General features: G+C 59.8%; 1 protein-coding gene across 2 annotated transcripts in view; it reads left to right on the forward strand.

Moving 5' to 3' along the window:
- The window catches only part of AP2A2 (adaptor related protein complex 2 subunit alpha 2), a 59,791-nt gene that overhangs the window by 16,388 nt on the left and 19,758 nt on the right, over positions 1–23,645 (forward strand). For both annotated transcript variants that reach the window (XM_058662638.1, XM_058662639.1), the window contains exons 2-6: positions 7,773–7,841; positions 12,053–12,195; positions 12,515–12,708; positions 17,540–17,669; positions 20,438–20,539. In XM_058662638.1, the coding sequence (XP_058518621.1) occupies positions 7,773–7,841; positions 12,053–12,195; positions 12,515–12,708; positions 17,540–17,669; positions 20,438–20,539 (638 nt within the window). The remainder of the gene's footprint in view (positions 1–7,772; positions 7,842–12,052; positions 12,196–12,514; positions 12,709–17,539; positions 17,670–20,437; positions 20,540–23,645) is intronic.

A 23,645-nucleotide genomic window follows, 5' to 3' on the forward strand; every position in this document is an offset into this window, starting at 1 on the left:
TCGGGGTGCCCTTCTGCCCACGCCAGGGACAAATCACAGAGCTCCCCCAAAGCTGAACAGCCTCGGGGGTGCCCCACTGCCTTGGGTGGAGCACTGTGTGCTCTGGGAAAGTCATGCTGAAGTGGGTGCCTGCTCCTCACCAGCGCCCGAAAGAAACTCTGGGTCTTACAGCACCTGCTGGCCCAGGGGGTGCCTCCACTGACATGCCCCTGGAAGCTGCTGAGCTGAGCAGGTGCTTTTCACAGTGTGTGTGGGAGTGGCATCCGGTGGCCCCCTGCCCTGGCCCCCAGTCCTGCCCCCCTGCCCTGGCCCCCAGTCCTGCCCCCCTGCCCTGGCCCCCAGTCCTGACCCCCTGCCCTGGCCCCCAGTCCTGACCCCCAGTCCTGACCCCCAGTCCGGCCCCCCAGTCCCTGGCCCCCAGTCCTGACCCCCAGTCCCTGGACCCAGTCCTGACCCCCAGTCCCTGGACCCAGTCCTGACCCCCAGTCCCTGGACCCAGTCCTGATCCCCAGTCCCTGGCCCCTAGGCCTGGCCCCCTGCCCTGGCCCCCAGTCCTGACCCCCAGTCCCTGGCCCCTAGGCCTGGCCCCCTGCCCTGGCCCCCAGTCCCTGGACCCAGTCCTGATCCCCAGTCCCTGGCCCCTAGGCCTGGCCCCCTGCCCTGGCCCCCAGTCCTGACCCCCAGTCCCTGGACCCAGTCCTGATCCCCAGTCCCTGGCCCCTAGGCCTGGCCCCCTGCCCTGGCCCCCAGTCCTGACCCCCTGCCCTGGCCCCCCCAGTCCCTGGCCCCCTGCCCTGGACCCTGGTTCTGGCCCCTAGTCCTGGCCCCCTAGTCCCTCGCCCACCAGTCCCTGGCCCCCCAGTCTCTGGACCCCTGCCCTGGACCCCTGCCCTAGCCCCCTGCCCTGGCCCTCCAGCCCCTGGCCCCCCAGTCCCTGGCCCCCAGTCCTGGGCCCCAGTCCCTGGCCCCCCAGTCCTGGCCCCCAGTCCCTGGCCCCCTGCCCTGGCCTCCCAGTCCCTGGTCCCTGGCCCTGGCCCCCAGGTCTCCCCGAGCCCGGCAGGGTTGCTTTCTCAGGTGGGTTGTGCTGTCACACTGGGGTCTCTAATGCTGGTTCCACTTTTTTTTTTTTAAATTTTAGAATTCCTTTTTTTTTTTTTTAAGATTTATTTATTTTATTACAAAGTCAGATATACAGAGAGGAGGAGAGACAGAGAGGAAGATCTTCCGTCTGATGGTTCACTCCCCAAGTGAGCTGCAACAGCCGGTGCGCGCCGATCCGAAGCCGGGAACCAGGAACCTCTTCTGGGTCTCCCACGAGGGTGCAGGGTCCTAAAGCCTTGGGCCGTCTTCTACTGCTTTTCCCAGGCCACAAGCAGGGAGCTGGATGGGAAGTGGAGCAGCTGGGATTAGAACCGGCGCCCATATGGGATCCCGGGGCGTCCAAGGCGAGGACTAGCCGCTAGGCCACACCACTGGGCCCAAAATTCCTTTATTTTTATTTGAAAGGTTACAGAGAGAAGTATGTCCTGTGTACTGATTCACTGCCCAGATGGCTGCAACGGCCGTAGCTGAGCCTTTCCAAAGCCAGGAGCTTTTTCTGGGTTTCCGATGTGAGCACGGGGTCGCAAGGATTTGGGTCTCCTCCTACTGCCTTCCCAGGTACTAGTAGGGAGCTGAACGGGCTCCCACATGGGATGTTGCCAGCACAGGTGGAGGCCTAAGCTACTACACCATGACACTGGCCCCTGGATCCACTTCTCATCCGGCTCCCTGCTAATGAGCACACAGGAAGGCAGCAGCGCTGGCTTAAGCCTGGGGTTAACCCAGTGGGAGGTGAGGATTGAGTTCTGGGCTCGTGGCACATTCTACCCTAAGACAACAGGTCAACAATGCTGAGACCTGGGACGTGCGGGAGGGAGCAAGAAAAGACTGTGTTGAGCTAGGACCTCGGAGACGAGCCGTGGGCTGACCCAGAAAAGAGAGTTACTGGAGTCAGAAGTGAGAAGAGGGCACCATTACTGGCCTTATGGAAGAGAGAATCATTCAGGACTGGCATGAGGGTCAGTTGGCTCATCATGCACTGGTTCTAATCCCGGCAGTTCCACTTCCCATCCAGCTCCCTGCTTGTGGCCTGGGAAAGTAGTGGAGGACGGCCCAAAGCCTTGGGACCCTGCACCCGCATGGGAGACCCGGAGGAAGCTCCTGACTCCAGTTGACTCAGCTCTGGCTGTTGGGGTCATTTGGGGCGTAAGCCAGTGGAGGGAAGATATTTTTTGTTTCTCCTTCTCTCTGGAAATCCCCTTCCCAATAAAAATAACTTTTTATTTTTTTTTTAAAGTGAAATAATTATGTAGAGAAATGACCTAAGTTATTGTGAGAGGAAGTGGCCGTGGTCCTGGGAAGATGGTGACTACTGATATGAAATAGAACCTGGAGGACTAGCAGCTCACTCAGCGCCTGGCTTCGTAGCTCCCAGCTGCTCCCAGTGACCAGCCGGGGGGCTCACTGGGCGTGACCTGGATTCCACACATGTTGGGAAAATGAAGACTTTGCGGCTGACTCTGAGAGACCATGGTCCCCAGACACCAGAACCCGAAGGAGAAAGCGAGATGACAATTCTGTCATGAGTCTAGCCTGGCTGCTCCTGGCGGCAGTGAGGGGCATGGCTGCAGCCAGGCCCATGTGGAGGTCTGTTAGCATCATTCGCGGCATCCGTACACTGCAGGGTGGGCCACCACATAGAGGTGGAACTGTGGAACGCTGGAGAGACATGGGAGCCGCACTTGGTGACCCGGGTGCTGTTTGGGAGCTGTGATGACGGAGGACCAGTGGTGACAGCCAGGCACCTTGGTTCCTGTTCAGGTTGGCAGTGTGTGCAGGATACAGCCTGGGTCAGGCCAAGGGTGCTACAGGCCCAGCGGCCTCGCAGCCTCCTCTGCCCCAGTTCAGTTGCCAGCTGGAGTCCCGGCTACTGTGCTCCTCACCGATTTCCTGCTCGTATGCGCCTAGCCTGCAGTGGCTAATGGCTGGAGTACTTGGGAGATGCAGTTGGAGCTCCTGGCTCCTGGTTTCAGGCTGGGCTCCCGGCTGTGGCACAGATGGGGTCCGTCAGAGCCTGGACACTGTCACTGTCCCTCTGACCCTGCTGTCCTTGTTTGCCTTCGGACAAATGAAAATAAACATGAAAAAAGATCGACCCAAGTCATGTTCTTGATGAAGGGCAGGTGGGGGGGCATTGTGAGAGGGCGGCCCGTGACCAGTGGGGCAGGTGGGCAGGTGGGGGGGCATTGTGAGAGGGCGGCCCAGTGACCAGTGGGGCAGGTGGGCAGGTGGGGGGGCATTGTGAGAGTTTGGCCCAGTGACCAGTGGGGCAGGTGGGGCAGGTGGGGGGGCATTGTGAGAGTTTGGCCCAGTGACCAATGGGGAAGGTGGGGCACACCTGCTTCAACCCCCACAGCTTTGTAATGGGTGACATCTCTCAGAATGTCAGACATGTCCCATAGTCATGACTCTATCAGGAAAATGTAATTGTTGGTTCCTGAGGGACACAACAGTTAAACCCTGCTTCGTTGTCAGTTTTACAGTAAAATTTTGGTTAAAAAAAATGCACCGGCTGGCTGTTGATTGGCAGAATGGGTTGTATCCACACACTGGGATGTTGGGGACCCAGGCAAAGGAGGGCAGCATCAGAGCCTGGTGCTTGGATGGGCAGCCCATCCATGCCAGAGGAGGCAAGTGCCAGATGGGTGCAAAGCCTGTAGCCGAGGTGGGGGTAGCCGTGCCATAGGTGTGGTGGGCAGAGATGGCTTCCACTGGCTAGTTCAGGCCCGAGTAGCCTGTGGCGACCAGGATGGGGCCAGGATCCAGAAACCATGGAGGTCTACAAGGGTGACAGGGTCAACAGGGGCTTGACCACATGAGCCATCACCATGGCCTCCTACATTGTGCACAGCAGTGTAACAGGGATTCAAGCCACGTGGCGATGTCTCCGTCGTGCCCCAACCAGCCTTGTGTGTGCCCACTTTCTGGTCTGAAATTCTGCCAGGGGAAGCTCTGGGGATCTGCACAAAACCTTTCAGTTTTGTATCTTGGAACAGTGAATGTTATGGCATATGGCTGTTTCCTGGGAGAATGCTGTGGGTGTGACCGTGTCCCGGGAGGATGCTGTGGGTGTGATGGGTGTGACCGTGTCCCGGGAGGATGCTGTGGGTGTGAACATGTCCCGGGAGGATGTTTTGGGTGTGAGCCAGTATTCTTCTCCCGGTCTCTCACGTGGGTGGGGGTCCCAAGGCTTTGGGCTATTCTCTACTGTTCTGCTAGGCCACAAGCAGGGTGCTGGATTTGAAATGGAGCAGCTGGGACATGAGTCAGCAGCCCAATGGGATCCCTGGCATGCAAGGCAAGGATTTAGCCACAGAGCCATCGCCTAGGCCCTGCCTGCTTCGTACTCAGTGCCTTTTGTGACCACTGTCCCACTGTCCATGTCTCCCGTTCCCTCAGCAGCACTGAGTGTGGTGTGTCATCGAGGGCCGTGTGTGGCCACAGCCTGCCAGTCCAGCAGCTCTCAGTGCAGTGGGGCATGCTGCCTTTCTAATGGAAGAGTACAGAGTCCCGAGACTGGCCACCAGCCGTGTGAGTGGCTGGCCCTTGACCCTGGGAGCTCAGGGTGGGTCCAGCCCCTCCGCTATCCCCAGGCTCATTCCTCCGTGAAGGTCAACTTCTTTCTGCCCCACTGGGCCGTGGCAGGACACGCACTGCAGTTCCCGGTGATGCCACTGCCGTGCAGGGGCACTAGGGCTGGCCTGGGGGCTTGGGGTGCTCAGCACAGGTGCCCTCATCTTGGTGGCTTCACTGAGGAAGGGGCACAGCTATGGGACTGCCTGACCGGCTTGGCCCTGGGCAGGTGCAGAAGCAAGGACGCTGGTGGGCTGGCAGGACTTGGGAGGGTTGGGGTGGGTGTTGCTGATGAATCCTACAGCTAGGTGGGCGTTCAGTGTGCTAGCGTGGCTGTCTGTAGCTGGTAGGAGAAGTGTTCCCGCTGACTGACAGCTCCCTGTGGCTAGCACCTGGGCCTCTCACATAGGACAAGCAATCCTGGTAAAATGCCAAATCAGAATGTGGAAAAGATAGGCGATGTGTTCTATGGTGCAGGTGTGGGTGCTGATGGGCCGAGCTGGAGTAATGTGGGTCCTTGGTCAGCCAGCCCTCCCTGGCAGTCTGCGAGCTCTGTGGGGTCTGTCAGTCAGCTGTGTGTGTCAGCACACGTGTGTCAGTCAGCCCTGTGTGTGTGTCAGCTCTCTGTGTGTGTCAGCCCTGTGTGTGTCAGCCCTGTATGTGTCAGCCCTGTGTGTGTATCAGCCCTGTGTGTGTCAGCCCTGTGTGTGTGTCAGCCCTGGGTGTGTCAGCCCTGTGTGTGTGTCAGCCCTGTGTGTGTGTCAGCCCTGTGTGTGTGTCAGCCCTGGGTGTGTCAGCCCTGTGTGTGTCAGCCCTGTATGTGTCAGCCCTGTGTGTGTGTCAGCCCTGTGTGTGGGTCAGCCCTGTGTGTGGGTCAGCCCTGTATGTGTCAGCCCTGTGTGTGGGTCAGCCCTGTGTGTGGGTCAACCCTGTGTGTGGGTCAGCCCTGTGTGTGTGTCAGCCCTGTATGTGTCAGCCCTGTGTGTGTGTCAGCCCTGTGTGTGTGTCAGCCCTGTGTGTGTGTCAGCCCTGGGTGTGTCAGCTCTGTGTGTGTTAGCCCTGTGTGTGTCAGCCCTGTGTGTGTGTATCAGCCCTGGGTGTGTCAGCCCTGTGTGTGTTAGCCCTGTGTGTGTGTCAGCCCTGTGTGTGTGTGAGCCCTGTGTGTGTGTCAGTCGGCCCCGTGTGTTTGAGCCCTGCATGTGTCAGCCCTGTGTGTGTGTCAGCCAGCCCTGTGTGGTCTGTGCAAGGCCGCCGGGCTGCCCTCTGCTCCGGCCTCCAGGCCCTGCGTGCTGCCAGAGTGAGCCTGCTGACCCGAAGCCTGCCTGAGAGGATTCTCTTATAACCCGCTCTGCTGGTGGAAGCTCTCCCCACCCCCTTGGGGTTAATGTTTCCTGTGTCTTGTGTTGCTGAGTGGGTGTCCATGCGTCGCTAAGGTGTTGCTGGGATCTTGGGCTACACTGCTGTGTCCATGTCTCAGTGATGGTGGGAGACCTGGTGCCGCCTACCAGGCTGGTAGTGCCTGCCTTGGGGCACCCTTGGAGGGTGCTACTGGTGGCGCAGGTGCCCATGCGGGAGATCCAGCCTGAAGTGCAGGCCTCTGGCTTTGGCGAGTGGACAAGTGGGTAGAAGATCTCTGCCTTTCACACAAACAGTAGAAGTTAAAAGGAAGAGCAGGATGTGGCCTTCGTGGTCCCTCGGCCCCAGTGGGCCTGGACTGCAGGTGGAACTGGCTCTGTGACACTCATAGTCGGAGGGGGTGCAGCGCGTGTGACTTGGCCCTCCTCGTGCCACGGGGTATCTGGGGTCTTGCTTGGCGAGCCTTGTAAAAGCGCGCAGTGGTAGCTGTATTCAGGAATAAACTAGTATTAGCTGCTAATCAGTGTTCATTCTTTTTAAAAGAATTTTAAGCATTGAACTTTATTTTTTTTAAAGACTTATTTATTTTCATTGGAAAGGCAAAATTATAGAGAGAGGAGAGATGGAGAGTGAGAGACCTTTTATCCAGTGATTCACACTCAAATGGCCGGAGTGGCTGCAGCTGAGCCAGTCTGAAGCAAGGAGCCAGGAACTTCTTTCCTGGTGCCAATGTGGATTTGGGGTCCCAAGGCTTTAGGGCGTCCTCTGCTGTTTTCCAGGCCACAAGCAGGGAGCTGGATGGGAGTGAAGCAACCAGGGCATGAACCAGAACCCACATGGAATGTCGGTGCCATAGGCAGGTGCAAGATGAGTCTACCATGCCACACTGACCCCTCCAATTTGTTTAGACAGAGAGAGGGAGCTACAGAGTGACAGGGGTCCTTGCATCTGTTGCTTCACTGCCCAGTTGGTTGCAGAGGCCAGCCCTGGGCCAGGAGCCAGGAGCTTGATCTGGGTCTCCCACATGGAGCAGATGCCCACACACTTGGGCCATCGTGCACTGCTCTTTCTAGGCCCTTAGTGGGGAGCTGGATCGAAAGTTGAGTGACCGGGACGCGATGCAGCATCCATATTTATTGCATGTTGGCCTCACAGGGTGTGGCTCTCCCAGCTATGTCACAGCGTTGGCCCCGGGGAAGACGTTAGCAGACATCTGGATGGCTTTCCAGTTCCAAAGCTGTGGTAAAAAGGTGGAATTAAGAAACTGTACTGGAGGCCAGCACCGTGGTGTAGTAGACTAAGCTTCCACTTCTGGCTCTGGCATTTGGAGTGGACATAGGTTCAGGTCGTGGCTGCTCTACTTCCCCTCCAGTTCCCTGCTTACGACTGGGGAGGGCAGTGGACGGCCCATGTCCTTGGGTCCCTGCACCACACAGGAGTCCGGGGAGATCAGCTCAGTTCCAGCCATTGTGGCCATATGAGGAGTGAACCAGCGGATGGATCATTCTCTTTCTCTCTGTTTTTCTCCTACTCTCTGTAATTCTGCCTTTCAGATGAAAACCAAACTTAAAAAAATGGTGCTGTTGGACCTTCCCCTGGCAGAGGGATGCATCTTGGGTCTGCTGTGCCCTGGCACTCAGCTGGCCGCAGCAGGCCTGAGCCGGGAGCCCCGGGCGCCCGCATGCAGCGCGGCCTACGATGGAATGAAGGTGAACTAAAGCTATGTCTGTGTCGTCTTTCAGGCAAAAGCAAAGAGGCCGAAATAAAGAGGATCAACAAGGAGCTGGCGAACATTCGATCCAAGTTCAAAGGTGAGTGGCCGGGCGGTGCTGGGGCAGTGGGCCCGCCGTGGGGTGCCTTCTGCCCTCACGCTCCTCTGGGTGGGGTGGATGCTGGGTGGCAACCTGCTCAGGGCATGGGCAGCTGTGAGGATGCAAGCTGGCCTGCCAGCGCAACCCCCTTTTTAAAATGTATCTGTTTACTTGTTTTGGAAGTCAGTTACAGAGAGAATGTTATGTCCACATGTGTACATCTATACACATGTGTGTACAGCCATACCACATGTATGTATACCCACACCCATGTGTACACCCACACCACATGTATACACCCCACATACCCACGTGTACACCCCCACACATGTGTATATCCACACCTACATGTGTACGCTGCACACCCATGTGTGTATACCCACAGCCATGCAGACTGAGCTGCTGTCCCCTGGCTCACTCCTCAGATGGCTCAGGCCAGGAGCTTCATCTGGAATGCGGATGGTTGGCTGTGCCCTGCTGCCTTTTCACAGGCAGTAATGGGAAGCTCGGAACCAGCTGGGAGGGGAGTTGCCACTTGTATGGCGTGCCAGTGCTGCAGGTGGACACTTAGCCCGATGTGCCATAGTTCAGGCCCCTGGATGCCAGCCAGCCAAGCTGTTTCCTTCAGGTTGGCCCCTGGGTACCAGTGCCAAGCCATTTCTCATGGTGTTGTCCCCTGGATAACAGCCTACTAAGCCATTTCCCATAGTGCTGACCCCTAGTGCCAGCCTGCCAAGCCATTACCCTCAGTTCTGGCCCCCTGCTGCCAGCCTTCCAAGTCGTATCCTTCAGTTCTGGCCCCTGGTGCCAGCCTGCCAAGCCATTTCCCACAGTGCTGGCCCCCATAGGAGTAGACCACCCTTTTCTGTCTCCCCTGTCTTTCTGACTGTCTAAATAAATCATTAATGAGAAAACGTAGTGCTAGAGGTTTGAGCATGGACGTATGTCCCAAGCAGGAGTGGAATGTGGTGTGTCCACCTGCTGTGATGGGGCTGGCTCTGCCACCTTGTGGCCAAGAACAAGGGTGTGAGTAGAGGTCTGGATTCAACCCTGCCACCTGTTCTTGTGGGCGTGAGCCCACCGCTGGGAGTGCAGCTCCGGCAGGGGTCTGACTGCCTGGCGTTGAAGCCCTGCGGCCCTGCCCCCTGTTCATGTGGGATTGCGTCTCATGGAGGCCCCGTGGCCTTCTTCCAGCACTTGTTGTCATTGTCAGAGGCAGCAGAGACAGGAGGGACGGTGCACGTCACCTCTCCCCCATCTGCACTTCCAGCTGGGGCCTGGCTGAATCTGGAGCTGAGCACTCAGCCTGCATCCCGCGCATGGGCAGCTCGAGCCTAGTTTCCAGAACCATCCTTCTGCCTCTGGTGTCTGCACTAAAAGGAAGCGGGGTCCGAGGCCAGTGGCGGAGGGGACATGGGCGTGCCAGACCGCAGCCTGCCTCTGTGTTGGCAGGTGTGAGGTGGGCAGTTATTTATTTGTTGGAAAGAAGAGTTACACAGAGGGAAAGATAGACCCAGATCTTCCAGTTGCTGCTTCTTCCCCACATGTCACAGAGGGAGCCAGGAGCCAGGAGCTTCCTACAGATCTACCCCGTGGGTGCAGGGAGCCAAGCACTTGGGCTGCTCTTTGCTGATTAGCAGGCCATGATAGGGAGCTGGATCAGAAGTGGGGCACACCTGGAATGCTGGTGCTGTCAGCAACAGCTTTGTTTGCTGTGCTACAGCGTGGCCCTGTACAGACCTTTCAAAGGTTGCTTAATGCTGCTTCACTGTGTTCCAGCTGTGCTATGTGGAAGATGGCTGAGGAAGCTGGAGCTGTGTGAGGTGGCTGAGGGAGCTGGAGCTGTGTGAGGAGGCTGAGGGAGCTGGAGCTGTGTGAGGTGGCTGAGGGAGCTGGTGCTGTGTGAAGAGGCTGAGGGAGCTGGAGCTGTGTGAGGAGGCTGAGGGAGCTGGAGCTGTGTGAGGAGGCTGAGGGAGCTGGTGCTGTGTGGATCTTCTCAGGCTTTGCATGGTTTTGAGTGGAGATTGTGTTGATATGGGTGTTGATCCACATGCAGCTGCTCTAGAATAGTTGGTGTCACCTTCCTCATCCCAGCGAAGTGGTCAGAGAGAAGTGTGGGAGCAGTTTGGTAGGCTGCTCGAATGCGGGGGGGGGGGGGGGCGTGGTGTGGCCGGCCCTGCCGCCCCTCCCTGTCGCCCGGAGAAAGGGTCAGCCCTGTGGTCTCCGTTGTGCAGCCCAGGCGTTACTGAGACTCAGCCTTGCCTCTGGATGCTGGTGTCAAAACCTGGTTGGGCCCAAAGTGAGCTGGTGGTTTTGAAGAGTCAGTGTGGGAGAGGACACACAGCAAGTTGGGTGGTTCCCAAGTAAGAGGGATGCAGTTTAGAATGAGGCTGTGAGATATCTCCCAGAGCTGAAAGAGCTCCCTGTGCATGGGGGTGCAGGGACAGCCCCTGTGTGCATGGGGGTGCAGGGACAGCCCTGTGTGTGTGTATGGGGGTTTAGAGAAATCCCTGTGTGTACATGGGGGTGCAGAGACAGGCCTGTGTATGTATGGGGGTGCAGGGACAGGCCTGTGTGTGTACATGGTGGTGCAGAGACAGGCCTGTGTGTGTATGGGGGTGCAGGGACAGGCCTGTGTGTGTGTTGGGGTGCCGGGACAGGCCTGTGTGTGTGTTGGGGTGCAGGGACAGGCCTGTGTGTGTATTGGGGTGCAGGGACAGGCCTGTGTGTGTTGGGGTGCAGGGACAGGCCTGTGTGTATTGGGGTGCAGGGACAGGCCTGTGTGTGTATTGGGGTGCAGCCCACTGGCCCTAAAGGAGATGCAGCAAAGGGTCTGCTACTACTGCTGTTTTCCCTGACCCTCCAACTCTGCTGACCCTCCCGACCCTCCTGACCGTCCTCTCTGAGCCTGGATCCTTCTCTCACCCTCCCGACCCTCCTGACCGTCCTCTCTGACCCTGGATCCTTCTCTCACCCTCCCGACCCTCCTGACCGTCCTCTCTGACCCTGGATCCTTCTCTCACCCTCCCGACCCTCCTGACCGTCCTCTCGGAGCCTGGATCCTTCTCTCACCCTCCCGACCCTCCTGACCGTCCTCTCGGAGCCTGGATCCTTCTCTCACCCTCCCGACCCTCCTGACCGTCCTCTCTGAGCCTGGATCCTTCTCCCTGACCCTCCTGACCCTCCTGACCGTCCTCCCTGACCCTGGATCCTTCTCCCTGACCCTCCCGACCCTGCTGACCCTCCTCCCTGATCCTTCTCCCAGATCCTTCTCCTTGATTGTCCTCCCGTGTGTGTCCAGCACTGAGAATGGCTCACCCTACCTTCCATGCACAGCAAGCTGCTGAGCGGCAGTGGTCTTCTGTTTGGGGTGCTACTCGGGGTGCGGGGTCCCCTAGGCCAGTTGAAGAGTCGTCGCTCTCAGCCAGCGCTTGTCCCTGCGACACGAGTGGCCTACTCCTTAGCGAGCCCAGTCTGTCTGCCCTGACCCAAGGTGCCTTTGTGCCCACAGCAACGTCACCGTGAATGGCCCACCCCTCCCGAGCCAGCTCAGGTCGCAGCCCTGGGTGTGGTCCCAAAGAACTGTGCCCCTGGCATTAGCGCAGCCTCTGTGAAGTGGGGTTTGATGTCTTGCAGGGATGGGTCTGCCCTGCCAGTCCATGGTGGGCTCATCTGCTCAGTAACTGCACCTGGAGAGGTTGGCTTGGGGTGGCCCTTGTGGTGTGTGGGAAAGGCCCCCATGTGGGGCACCAGCACCTGACTCCCAGCTGTGACGCTGGTGGGCATGGAGGGCAGCGGAGGACAGCCCGAGTCCTGTGTCCCCGGCCTGTCCCCGGCCCACGGGGGAGGTGTGGGGAGTTTCTGGCCCTAGGGCATGCGCTGCCCCAGCTCCAGCTGTTGCAGCCATCTGGGGCGTCAATCAGTGGTGGACAACTCTGACCACCTATGACCCTTCTGGATCTTTCGGAAAGAAACACGTCAGCTCTGGGCGGTTTCGCAGGTTGTTTAGCCACAGGAGGGACTGAGTGAGGCTGAGGTTGACTCTGTGCCACAGCCTCGGCCCGACCTTCCTGGGAGGTGGAACCTGCCAGCTTGTGGGTTTGAAAGGGACTCTCCTGCTCCCTGCTCGGCTCAGTGCTGTGCCCGCGGCCCCTCCCACTGCTGCCCTGGCCTTCGCTGCCCCATGGGGTGACTCCTGCCCTGTTCTGTAGGTGACAAGGCTCTTGATGGCTACAGTAAGAAGAAGTATGTCTGCAAGTTGCTCTTCATCTTCCTCCTCGGTCATGACATTGACTTTGGACACATGGAGGCTGTAAACCTGCTCAGCTCCAACAGATACACGGAGAAGCAGATTGTAAGTGCCCTGTGGGACAGGCCTGAGTGGGGCTGCTGCAGGCTGTGCGCCCTTGAGCTCGGTGGCTGCTGCAGGCTGTGCGCCCTTGAGCTCGGCGGCTGCTGCAGGCTGCTCCGCGGGGCTGTCCCCTGCTGGGGTGGGCCGGTGTTCCCGGGGCTGCTGCAGGCTGTGCGCCCTTGAGCTCGGCGGCTGCTCCCGCGGGGCTGTCCCCTGCTGGGGCGGGCCTGGTGTTCCAGGGCATGATGCTGCGTGTGGCGCACACGGCAGGTGCGGTGCTGGGGCAGTGGGGGTCGCTGCATGGTGTGTCCTCTCCACACAGGGCTACCTCTTCATCTCTGTGCTGGTCAACTCCAACTCCGAGCTGATCCGACTCATCAACAACGCCATCAAGAACGACCTGGCCAGCCGGAACCCCACCTTCATGGGCCTAGCCCTGCACTGCATTGCTAACGTTGGCAGCCGCGAGATGGCCGAGGCGTTTGCGGGGGAGATCCCCAAGATCCTCGTAGCAGGGTGCATACTGGTCATGGGCAGGCAGGGTCCCCTCCTGATCAGTGGTCAGGGTGGGCAGGGCCCCCTCCTGGTCAGTGGTCAGGGTGGGCAGAGTCCTCTTCTGGTCAGCGGTCAGGGTGGGCAGGGTCCCCTCCTGATCAGTGGTCAGGGTGGGCAGGGCCCCCTCCTGGTCAGTGGTCAGGGTGGGCAGGGCCCCCTCCTGGTCAGCGGTCAGGGTGGGCAGGGTCCCCTTCTGGTCAGCGGTCACGGGCAGGCAGGGCCCCTCCTGGTTAGCGGTCATGGGTGGGCAGTGCAACCTCCTGGTCAGTGGTCACAGTTGGGCAGTGTGCCATTGTAGTGAGCTATTACTGTTGGGTAGCGTGTCCCCATGGTGATGCGGTTACGTGTGGGTAGGGCACCCTCATGGCCAGTGGTCACAGGTGGGCAGTGTGTCCCCATGGTGATGCGGTTACGTGTGGGTAGGGCACCCTCATGGCCAGTGGTCACAGGTGGGCAGTGTGTCCCCATGGTGATGCAGTTACGTGTGGGCAGGGCAGCCTCATGGCCAGTGGTCGCAGATGGGCAGTGTGTTCCCATGGTGAAGTGGTCACGTGTGAGCAGGGTACCCTTATGGTCAGTGATTACAGGTGGGCAGCATGTGCCCTTGGTGAGTAGTCACATGTGGGCAGCATGTGCCCTTGGTGAGTAGTCACATGTGGGCAGCATGTGCCCTTGTGGTCAGTGGTCAAGCACGAGCTGTGTGGACTACACGGTGTGTAACCCTCACTCTCCTGTGGCTGGTGAGGTTTTGGGCTGGAGAGGAAGTTTAGTGTTCCTCAGCAAAATGTCAGCACCCAGGAGGAGATGGGATAGCCTGGTTTACTCTGCCCCAGGCTGGTGTGGACTGGCCGAGCAGAGTTGGCACCCAGGAGGAAAGTGGGTGGACATAGCCCCCGCCCGCGTGGTAGACTGGAGGAGGTGGTGGAAGGCTTTGGAGAATCAGGCTCCCCATGCACTGGGTCCGCTCAGTGGAGCTGTGGGCTGTGTGTGCCCAGGGGGCCATGGACAGAGTCTGCCCAGGGGGCCGTGGGCTGGGTTTGCCCAGGAGGCTCTTTGCAAGATCCACTGTCCTACTTGTCCCCATGGAAGTGCTGCTGCCCTCTGGTGGCGGAGACCAGGGGTGCTGCTCAAGTTGCCAGGATGGAGACAGTGTGACTGAGGGGTGGGGCTAGGCAGGACTGGACAGGGGGAGGCTTGCTGGCTTGGGGCTACGTGTGCCCTCAGCTCCTCGCCTGCTGGTGCCGCTGCACATCCCAGCGAGGCCCCTGGGCCTGCTCCCTCTGGGCACTGATACCCTATCGCTTGCTCAGTACACATCCTGGCCTCTGTAGGCTCCTGGGGTCTGATTTTATGTGTGGAAAGAGCTTGTGGTCAAAGGGTGCTTAAATAAGCAGCAGTTGGGAGCCTGACCATGATGCTGGGGTGTCACACAGGGTCTCCCAGGCTGCAGGGTCCCTGACCGTGATGCTGGGGTGTTGAGATTTGTCCTCAGGGTCTCCTGGACTGCATGTCGCACAGTGCATGTACAATCACAGTGTCTGGGTGAGCCTGTGGCCCACCGGGCTGTTGGCTGTGAAGGAAGACAAAGCAGCTCCCAGAGAGGCCTGGGCAGGGCCCACAGGTGCCTGGGCACAGGGCTGTGGCAGGCAAGGCCGACAGGTTCCCCTGGCATAGGGCTGTGGCGGTCAGGACCTGTGGGTACCTGGGCACAGGGCTATGGTGGACAGGGCCCACAGGTGCCTGGGCACAGGGCTGTGGTTGGCAGGACTTGCGGGTACCTGGGCACAGGGCTGTGGTTGGCAGGGCCCGTGGGTGCCTGGGCACAGGGCTGTGGTGGGCAGGGCCCACGGGTGCCTGGGCACAGGGCTGTCGTGGGCAGGACTTGCGGGTACCTGGGCACAGGGCTGTGGTTGGCAGGGCCCGTGGGTGCCTGGGCACAGGGCTGTGGTTGGCAGGGCCCACAGGTATCTGGGCACAGGGCTGTGGTTGGCAGGACCTGCGGGTACCTGGGCACAGGGCTGTGGTTGGCAGGGCCCACGGGTGCCTGGGCACAGGGCTGTGGTTGGCAGGGCCCATGGGTATCTGGGCACAGGGCTGTGGTTGGCAGGACCTGCGGGTGCCAGGGCATAGGGCTGTGGCGGGCAGGGTGGGCAGGTTCCCCCTGGCACACGGCTGTCGCAGGCATGGCCTGCATGTCCCTGGGCACACAGCTGTGGCGGGAAGGTTCTGTGGGTTCCTTGGGTATAGGGTTTGGTGGGCAGGGTCCACAGGTTCCCCTGTCACTGGGCTGTTGTGGGTAGGTCCTTTGGTTCCCCGGGTAAGATCATGGGGGCAGGGCCCAGTGGGTTCCTTGGGCATAGGGCTGGGCCATCTCCCTGGAGCCGCCCCGGGAGGACCAGTCACGGAAGGCCTTCTCCCGTCTTGGAACACTCAGACCACATGGAAACCTTGGCTGCTCCCAGAAATGACCTACTATTGAACTCTGGCCAAGGGTGGATGCCTGAGTGAAGTGCCTCGGTCTGGACACTCCAGGACAGAAGGCCCCTGTGGACATGTGTCTTCTGCGGCTGGGGTGGCGGCAGGCGCAGAGCAGAATGGAGCCATCAGGTTGTGCTGTGACAGTAAGGCTGTGTCTGAGGAGCTGGGGAGGGTGCTGCAGAGTGTAGACGATCAGCTCGGACTCACATGTAGGGTGTTAGGAGGTGCTGACATGGGAGGTGCTGGCAGCAGGTCCCACTGCACGCCAGGAGCCTCTGCCTTGGGTGGCCGCCGTCAGGGGTTTTAATCTCTCCCCCCAATCAGGACAGAGTTTCGTGCATTCATTAACTAATTAAGTGGCAGGAGGCCCAAATTGCCCTGTAGTTGATTGGGGGAGCCAAGTGTGCTGAGCCTCTGGAACCAGTATCAGGCTGTCAGTGAACTAGATGTTGCTGGACGCAGGAGGGACAGGGCCTGCTTGAGGAGCCTCCACTTAACTTGGATTGCACAAGAGGAGGTGGCAAAGGCAAGGCATACTGATCAGCCAGCTGCACCCCCTCCCAGGGCAGGCAGGAGCCTGCTGTGGCCTCTGCCCAGGGGAGACACCAGGACTTGAACTGTGAGCCACCTCTATGGCAGGCTGTGGGTGGGGGCCGTGTGCAGGCTGACTGTGCGATTGCAAATCCAAAGGCAGCTGGTGACCAGGTTCCCGGCTCGCCTCCACCTGCAGCAGGTGCACTGAATACAGAGTGAGTCCAGGATGCTGTGCTCAGCACTGGGCCCCGACATTCCCCCTGGTGCCGTCCTCTGTGGGCCTGTGGGGAGCGAGGGCACCCCAGAGACCCCCAGCATATGTGTTGGGGCCAGAGCAGCTGCTCCCTCTGTTGGGGGCTCTTACCTTACCTGCAGTGCCTCGCCATATCTTGGCTGCCTGTGCCCGCTCTGGGTTTTTGGGTGCCCCAGGACCCGGTCAGCCTGTGCTGGGCTGTTGTGTGTCTCCTGTGGGAGAGGTGAGCGTCTGGGACATGTGATGGGTGAAGGGCAGCATGAAGCCACAGGCACGGAGGGCAGCGGGACGGCAGGCCTGCTGGTGTGGAATTTGTAGAGATGTGTAAGCTCCCATTACCCCACCAGGGGGTGCTGGTGTCCTAAAGCTTCAAGGGGAGCTCACACTTGGTCTCTTACCTCCTCTCACCCACCAGCCCTCACCCCTGCCTCTCCTCACCTACCTCTGCCTCTCGCACTCAGCTCTCACCCCTGCCTCCCCTTGTCCCTGCCTCATCAGGCAGCGAGCCCCCAAGGCCTCTGTCTCTGCTGCTCAGGGCGGAGAAGGCAAGGGGCCAGAACTCTGGCAGAGAAAGCCGTGAGATATTTTATTTTATTTTATTTGGAAAATCAGATATACAGAGAGGAGGAGAGACAGAGAGGAAGATCTTCCATCCACTGGTTCACTCCCCAAGTAGCAGCAACCACCAGGGCTGAGGTAATTTGAAGCCAGGAGCCACCTCTGGGTCTCCCACGTGGGTGCAGGGCCCCAAGGCTTTGGGCCGTCCTTGACTGCTTCCCCAGGCCACAGGCAGGGAGCTGGATGGGAATGGAGCAGCGGGACATGAACTGGCGCCCAGATGGGATCCAACACATACAAGGAGGGGATTGTCACTAGGCTGCCTGCCACGCCAGCCTGCCAAGCTGTTTTCTTAGAGATGTATTTATTTGAAGGTCAGAGAGAGAGAGATATCTTCCATCTGCTGGTTTACTTCCCCAATTTTCACAATGGTTAGGACTGGGCTAGGCAACAGCCAGGAGCCAGGAGCCTCTTGCAGGTCTCTCATGTGGGTACAGGGTCCCAAGGCTTTGGGTCATACTTGATTGCTTTCCCAGGCCACAAGCAGGGAGCTGGATGGGAAGGGGAGCAGCCGGGATTAGAACCGGCACCCATTTTGGGTGCTGGAGTCCCAGGGGCGGCTTTCCCCGCTGCCCCACAGTGCTTCCCAGCTGAAGCTGCTTTGGAGCCAAGACAGGAAACAGGCAGTGAGCTCTGGAGTTTGCAGGGACCCAGGGCTGGGCTGGCTGCTGGGGTGCTGGCCTGGGCACGGGGGACGTTGAGTGGACGCGCTCAGTCCCCAAGGCAGGCTTGCTCGGAGCAGCCAGGGAATGTGTGGTGCCCGAGGTTGCCTGCAGTGCTGTCCCAGGCTGCCTGGCCTGTGCTTGGGGTCCATGGGGCAGAGCGGCCTTCCTGGCCTGCTGCCCAGCTCGTGGGGGCCCTGGGGGCCGGGCTGGCTGCTGGCACGTGACCATGCCGTCTGCCTTTCAGAGACACCATGGACAGCGTGAAGCAGAGCGCCGCCCTGTGTCTGCTGCGTTTGTACAGAACGTCCCCCGACCTTGTGCCCATGGGAGACTGGACATCCCGAGTGGTCCACCTCCTCAATGACCAGCATCTGGTAAGTGCTTCTGCACTCAGGCCACCCTGACCCACCAGATGGCTGCTGTGGGGGACGGTCATTGTGGGGGATGGTCAGTGTGGGGGACGGCCGCTGTGGGGGATGGCTGCTGTGGGGGATGGTCATTATGGGGGACAGTTAGTGTGGGGGATGGTCAGTGTGGGGGATGGGATGGTCAGTGTGGGGGGATGGTCAGTGTTGGGAACAGCTGCTGTGGGGGACAGCCGCTATGGGGGATGGTCAGTGTGGGGGATGGTCAGTGTAGGGGGATGGCCAGTGCTGGGGACGGCCGCTGTGGGGGATGGCCAGTGCTGGGGACGGCCGCTGTGGGGGATGGCCAGTGCTGGGGACGGCCGCTGTGGGGGAATGACCACTGTGGAGGATGGTCACTGTGGGGGATGGCCACTGTGGGGATAATCACAGTAGCACAGCCCAGTGCGGCGTGGGGTGTGTGTGGAGACCTCCCAGTTGCACTGTCAGAAGGCGCAGTGTGGGGTGCGAGGCCCCTGTCCCGGGGCTGAAGATGAGGGCTGTTTCTGGACTCCCTAGAAAGGGGCCCTTAGGACGCAGAGACAAGAGCAGCAGGTGGCGGGTCATTCTCTCGGTGGCCTGGCTTAGGGCTGGTGCGACACATTTTGTGTGCAGTCACTTCACATGGCTGAGCACAGCACCATGGACACGTCGGGTTGCCCGGCGGGTGGCGTGCACTAAGCACAGTCCCGTGGACACGTAGGGTCCTCTGGATGGCCACGTACACGCATGGCCCCTTGTGGCTAGGCAGTGAGCGCAGCCCCCATTTGCACACGGCAGTGGAGGTTGGACACGTTCAGTGCCAGGCGCTGCCCACGCTCCAGGACAGGCCCCGCGAGGCCGGGACCTTGTTGCTGGTGTGGCGGGGCCTGTCCTGCCTGGTTCTGTGCACAACCCGGGAAACCACGAGTCCATGTGTCCCGTCCAGTGGCTGGCGGAGTGTGCTGGCCAGTTCCTGCTGTCCCAGAAGTTAATTCCCCCGTGGAGACACTTGAGATGTCTCTGCACGTGGAAGTGTGTTGCGGTGAGACCTGGGCTGCGTGCGTGGGGTTTTTGTAACTGCCTGAAGAGCCCTGGGCTCAGAATCCAGACCTTGGCACAAAGCGTTCTGTGAGATCATGGCAGACATTGGCTGTGGTGTGGCCTGACTGGGCACAGCCCAGGGAGGGGGGAAGCCCCGGATGGGAGAGGGTGAGGAGTGTGGGGGATCTGGGTCAAGTCTCACCCATGGGGTGAAACAGGCTCACAGTCGCTGACACCTGCACTGGTCAGACCCTGGGTGGGAACTGGCACCAGGCCAGACAGGCAGGCTGGGGGTCTGTCAGGGAGGATAGGCAGGCAGGCTAGGGGTCTGTCAGGGAGGACAGGCAGGCTGGGGGTCTGTCAGGGAGGACAGGCAGGCTGGCTGGGGGTCTGTCAGGGAGGACAGGCAGGCTGGCTGGGGGTCTGTCAGGGAGGACAGGCAGGCAGGCTGGGGGTCTGTCAGGGAGGATAGGCAGGCTTGTTCCCTGTCCTGTTTACACTCTGATGGGGACCCAGCCCCAGATGTGGCACCTTCCCCGAGGGAGGCTCACTGTCTTGGATGCTCTGTGGTGGGCACTCGGCACTCTCTTGTGCGTGAACCTTTGCCATGGGCCTTGACTTGTCCCCTTGGGCCTCCGGGCTCCAGCCTGGCTGTGTGGGCCCTAAGGCTCAGCGTGATGCCCATAGCTTCGCTGCCAGCAGTGCCGCTCTCCCTGGCTCCTCCACATGAGAGATTGCCTCCTAGGCTTGGCCTTGGCGGCTCTGTGTGAGCAGGGCCTGCGGGTGGGGCCGGGGTGTTTGCAGGCTCCCTGCTGGCTGTGGGCTCAGAGGACTGGGGCAGTGTAGCCACCAGCCCACCTGGGGTTGCCACCTGCCTGTGGCAGGGACTGGTCGTGCAAGGCCACATCTCCCAGTCTGCTCTCTGGTCAAAACTTATTTGAAAGAGAGCTAGAGACAGAAGTCCTGTACCCACCGATTGACTTGTCTCCAGGGAGGGGGTTGGCTTCTTGCTGGCAGGCCGAGACCCCCGACGTGGTGAGGCTGCAGAACCCTGGGGCAGTCTGATAGAGCATGTCCATTGTTGTAAGGCTGGCACAGCTGATGTAGTAGACCAGGCGGAAGGGCAGTCCCTAACAGTCCTCCCACCCAGCACTGGCACTGTCATTGGCTAGAAGGCATGTCTAACCCTCTGGAACCTTCAGTTATGTCACAGGTCATGTTACGCACACAGGGCTGGACGCAGTGCCTCAGGTCATGGGCAGATAAGCCATGAGTCCAGCCTAGCAGGCTGCAGGCTGACATCCAGGTGCCATCCTCCACACACTTGCCAAATGGCTGCCAGAGCCAGTGTTAGGCCCGGCCAGAGCCAGGGGCCACAGCCAGTGGTCTTCCACGTGGCACAGGCCTGCGAGCCCTTGTCTGCCTGCTCGCAGCACATGTAAGCAGGAGGGTGGGATGGGAGTGGAGCTGGACGCTGGCCTGAGCGCTGGGGTGTGGGCTGCAGCAAGGACACTGGCTAGCACACTGGCTGGCTGCTTTCAGCGAGCAGGACAGAGCAAAGACATGTCTGTGGGTGGTGGGTCCTCCAGGGCAGCCTGAAGGCTGTGTGTGGTGGCTCGCGTCTGGAACTGTCTGTGGGATTGTATGACTTAAAAGTGCGCCGTCCGCTCAGAAACTTGACTGCCATCGGAATGGCTATCTGCCTTGTTTTTCAGGGTGTGGTCACCGCCGCCACGAGCCTCATAACGACCCTGGCGCAGAAGAACCCGGAGGAGTTCAAGGCCTCTGTGTCCCTGGCCGTCTCCAGGCTGAGCAGGGTGTGTGGGGCCGGGGCCCAGGTGGGGCAGATGGGCAGGTCAGGGGCTGGTGGGGTAGGTCAAGGTAGGGCAGGTGGGCATGGACTGTTGTGTGGGTGTGGCAGGGCATGGCAGGTTGGTGGGGTGGGCAGGGGAGGTGGGCCTGGGCTGTGGTGTGGGCATGACAGGTGAGTAGGGTCAGGAAGGGCAGGTGGGCAGAGATGTGGTGTGGGTGTGGCAGGCCAGGGCTAGGGTGGGGCAGGTGGGCATTAACTGTGGTGAGGGTGTAGGCTGTGGTATGTGTAGCAGGTGGGCATGGGCTGTGGTATGGCAGGTTGGGGTCGGGCATTCAGGTGGGCATGGGCGTGGACATGGCAGGGCATGGGTTGTGGTGTGGGCATGACAGGGTGTGATAGGTCAAGGTCAGGCGGGGCAGGTGGGCGGGGCAAGATTGGTGTGGGCTAAGCAGGTGTCTGTGGGGCAGGGGTGGGTGGGCGTGCGGGTGCAGTCTGCCTGTGCTCTGTTGAGATGTGACTTCAGAGTACATGGCCCTTGGTCTGGCTGTGAATTTGGCAGTGGAGATGGGGTGGTGGTCCAGGTTAGTCTCAGAGGGAAGGCCCCAGTGTGGGGCTGCACCCCTCCTGGGGTCTGCTGGTGTGGGACCCAGCGCAGAGGGAAGGCCCCAGTGTGGGACTGCACCTCTCCTGGGAGTTGGGTGGGTTGTTTGCTTCTGCCTGCGCCCTGTTTGTCGTGGTACTGGGAGTGTTTGGGCCGTGAACAGCGATAGGAGCCCCCCCATCTCCTTCTCTGCCTCTGGGCTTCTCACTGTCCATTTCTCAAATTAATAAATAGAATTGTTTTAAAGATTTATTCATTTTTATTGCAAAGTCAGATATACAGAGAGGAGGAGAGACAGAAAGATTCACTCCCCAAGTGGCACAATGGCCAGAGTGATGTTGATCTAAAGCCAGGAGGCAGGAGCTGCTTGTGGGTCTGTCAGGTGGTGCAGGGGTACAAGCTCTTACCCATTCTCTCTGATGCTTTGCCGGGCTGTGAGTTGGCAGCTGGATGGAAAGTAGAGCGGCAGGGATGTGAGCTGTTTGCTTGGACGGACAGCCCGTGCCACAGGTCTTGCTTGGACGGGCTGCCCATGCCACAGGTGGAGGCTGCCCGTGCCACAGGTCTTGCTTGGACGGGCTGCCCATGCCACAGGTGGAGGTTACCCGTGCTGCGTCACCCCGCTGGCCTGCATGCAGTGTTTTTAAAGAATCAAATTGTTAGTACTTCATTTTTCTTCCATCTTGAGAGCGCCCTGTCGACGTGGGCCAGAGAACAGCCACGAGGTGCGAGAACTCTTAGGAGGCCCTGCCCCCGGCCCGGGCCACGCAGGCAGCACCCTCACGCAGGTGTGGGGTCAGACCTCGCCTCCTCTGTGGGTCTCCATCATCTGCTGTTGGCTGCCTTGAATTCCGGATTAGTGGGTCGTGTGATGCGCGTGCCTGTCAGTCTTGGTCTTGTGTACCTGTTGTTGGCTTGTTGTGGTGTGGTGTGGGCTGAGCCCTGCCGCTGTGCCCCAGACTCCTGGCTGATGCGGCTGTGATAAGCAGGCGTGGCCTTGGACCATCTATGTATTTGTGTGCAGGGCTGATGGGCCTGTCGCCCAGGGTGGCACTGCTGGGCTGGGGAGGAGGCAGTGCCTGCAGGGCCGCTGTGTCACCCATGGCACAGCTCCTGTAGGCTCTGGGCAGCCCTGTGCCTACAGGTGGGCCGAGTGGCTGAGGTGACTGGATGTCTGTGGGGAGCTGGTGTCTTCTGCCCCTGTTGCAGCAGGCTGTCTATTGTCTGTGTTGTAAGAGGAATTCCTTGTTCGGCTGTGAGCTGCGTTGGCTAATTACAAACATGGTGTTATTGGCCTTCGGACGTCAGCTTCTTGTTTGCAGATCTGCTGACCGCACAAGGAGTGCTCTCAGTGTAGCTCCTGGCCACCCGCGTGGGAGTACTGGGTGACCTTCCTGCCCTGTAGGTGACCAGGAACCGCACAAGGAGTGCTCTCAGCATGGCTCCTGGCCACCCGCGTGGGAATACTGGGTGACCTTCCCGTCCTGTAGGTGACGAGATCTGGTGACCCCACCCTGATGCTGTCAGCGTGGCTCCTGGCCACCTGCGTGGGAGTACTGGGTGACCCTCTTGCCCTGTAGGTGACAACACTGTAGACCCTTACCCGCCTGGCCCAGCTCTGCATGTAGGACTCTCCTGGACCAGGGAGGGCTAAGGAGATGCCTGCTGGTCCCCCTGCTCTCAGATCCTTCCTGCTCTCACCTCCCTCCCCTCTCACCTCTGCTCTCACCTGCTTGCTGGTCCCCAGATGGCCAGCCCCTCACAGACACTTGCATCTTTCCTGCAGAGGGCTGGCCCTCACAGAGCCGACATCTGCCTCTCTCCACCTTAATGCTGTCCAGTTCAGTTGTTTTTTTTCAGAGTGTAAACATGGTATATCTCTATTTTAAATGGAAAAATTGGAATAAAGGAAGACAGCAAGGATAGACCCTGTCTCCCTTGTTCACCCTGTTGGCTGCGTGTCCGGCCCTGGGCCAGGCTCAGGCAGGAAGTCCGCGTATGCAGGCAGGGCTGGCTGGCAGGTGGAGTAGCTGGGACTTGAGCTGCCGCTCACGTGGGACGCCAGCGTCATCTTCTGTGCCACCTGTTTTTATTTACTTAGGTTGCATTTCAGCTATTTTTATTCTATTTTTTAAATTGAAAAACAGGTTGGGGGAGGGGTTTCCCATCCAGTGGTTACTCCCTAGGTGGCTGCACTAGCCCACCCCGGCCAGGATAGGCCAGGAGACAGAAACTCCTTTCTGGTCCTCTTCGTGGGAAACAGGCCCAGGCACCTCGAGCACTGTGTGCTGCTTTCCTGCCTGTATCAGTGGGCTGTCCAGTGCTGACCAAGCAGTCCGGGGCAACGCAGGTGGCCTAACCTGGGGCCAGACAGGGCCAGTGAGACACACTAGGGCACGTAGGTGGGCTAGGGGTGAGTGGGACACACCAGGGCGTGCAGGTGTGTCAGTGAGACATCTTGGCTGTTACAGTTCTTTGGAGAAGTAGCCATTCGGTCCTTGCTGGACTC

The sequence above is a fragment of the Ochotona princeps genome, chromosome 4, assembly GCF_030435755.1.
Source record: "Ochotona princeps isolate mOchPri1 chromosome 4, mOchPri1.hap1, whole genome shotgun sequence".
Lineage (NCBI taxonomy): Eukaryota > Metazoa > Chordata > Mammalia > Lagomorpha > Ochotonidae > Ochotona > Ochotona princeps.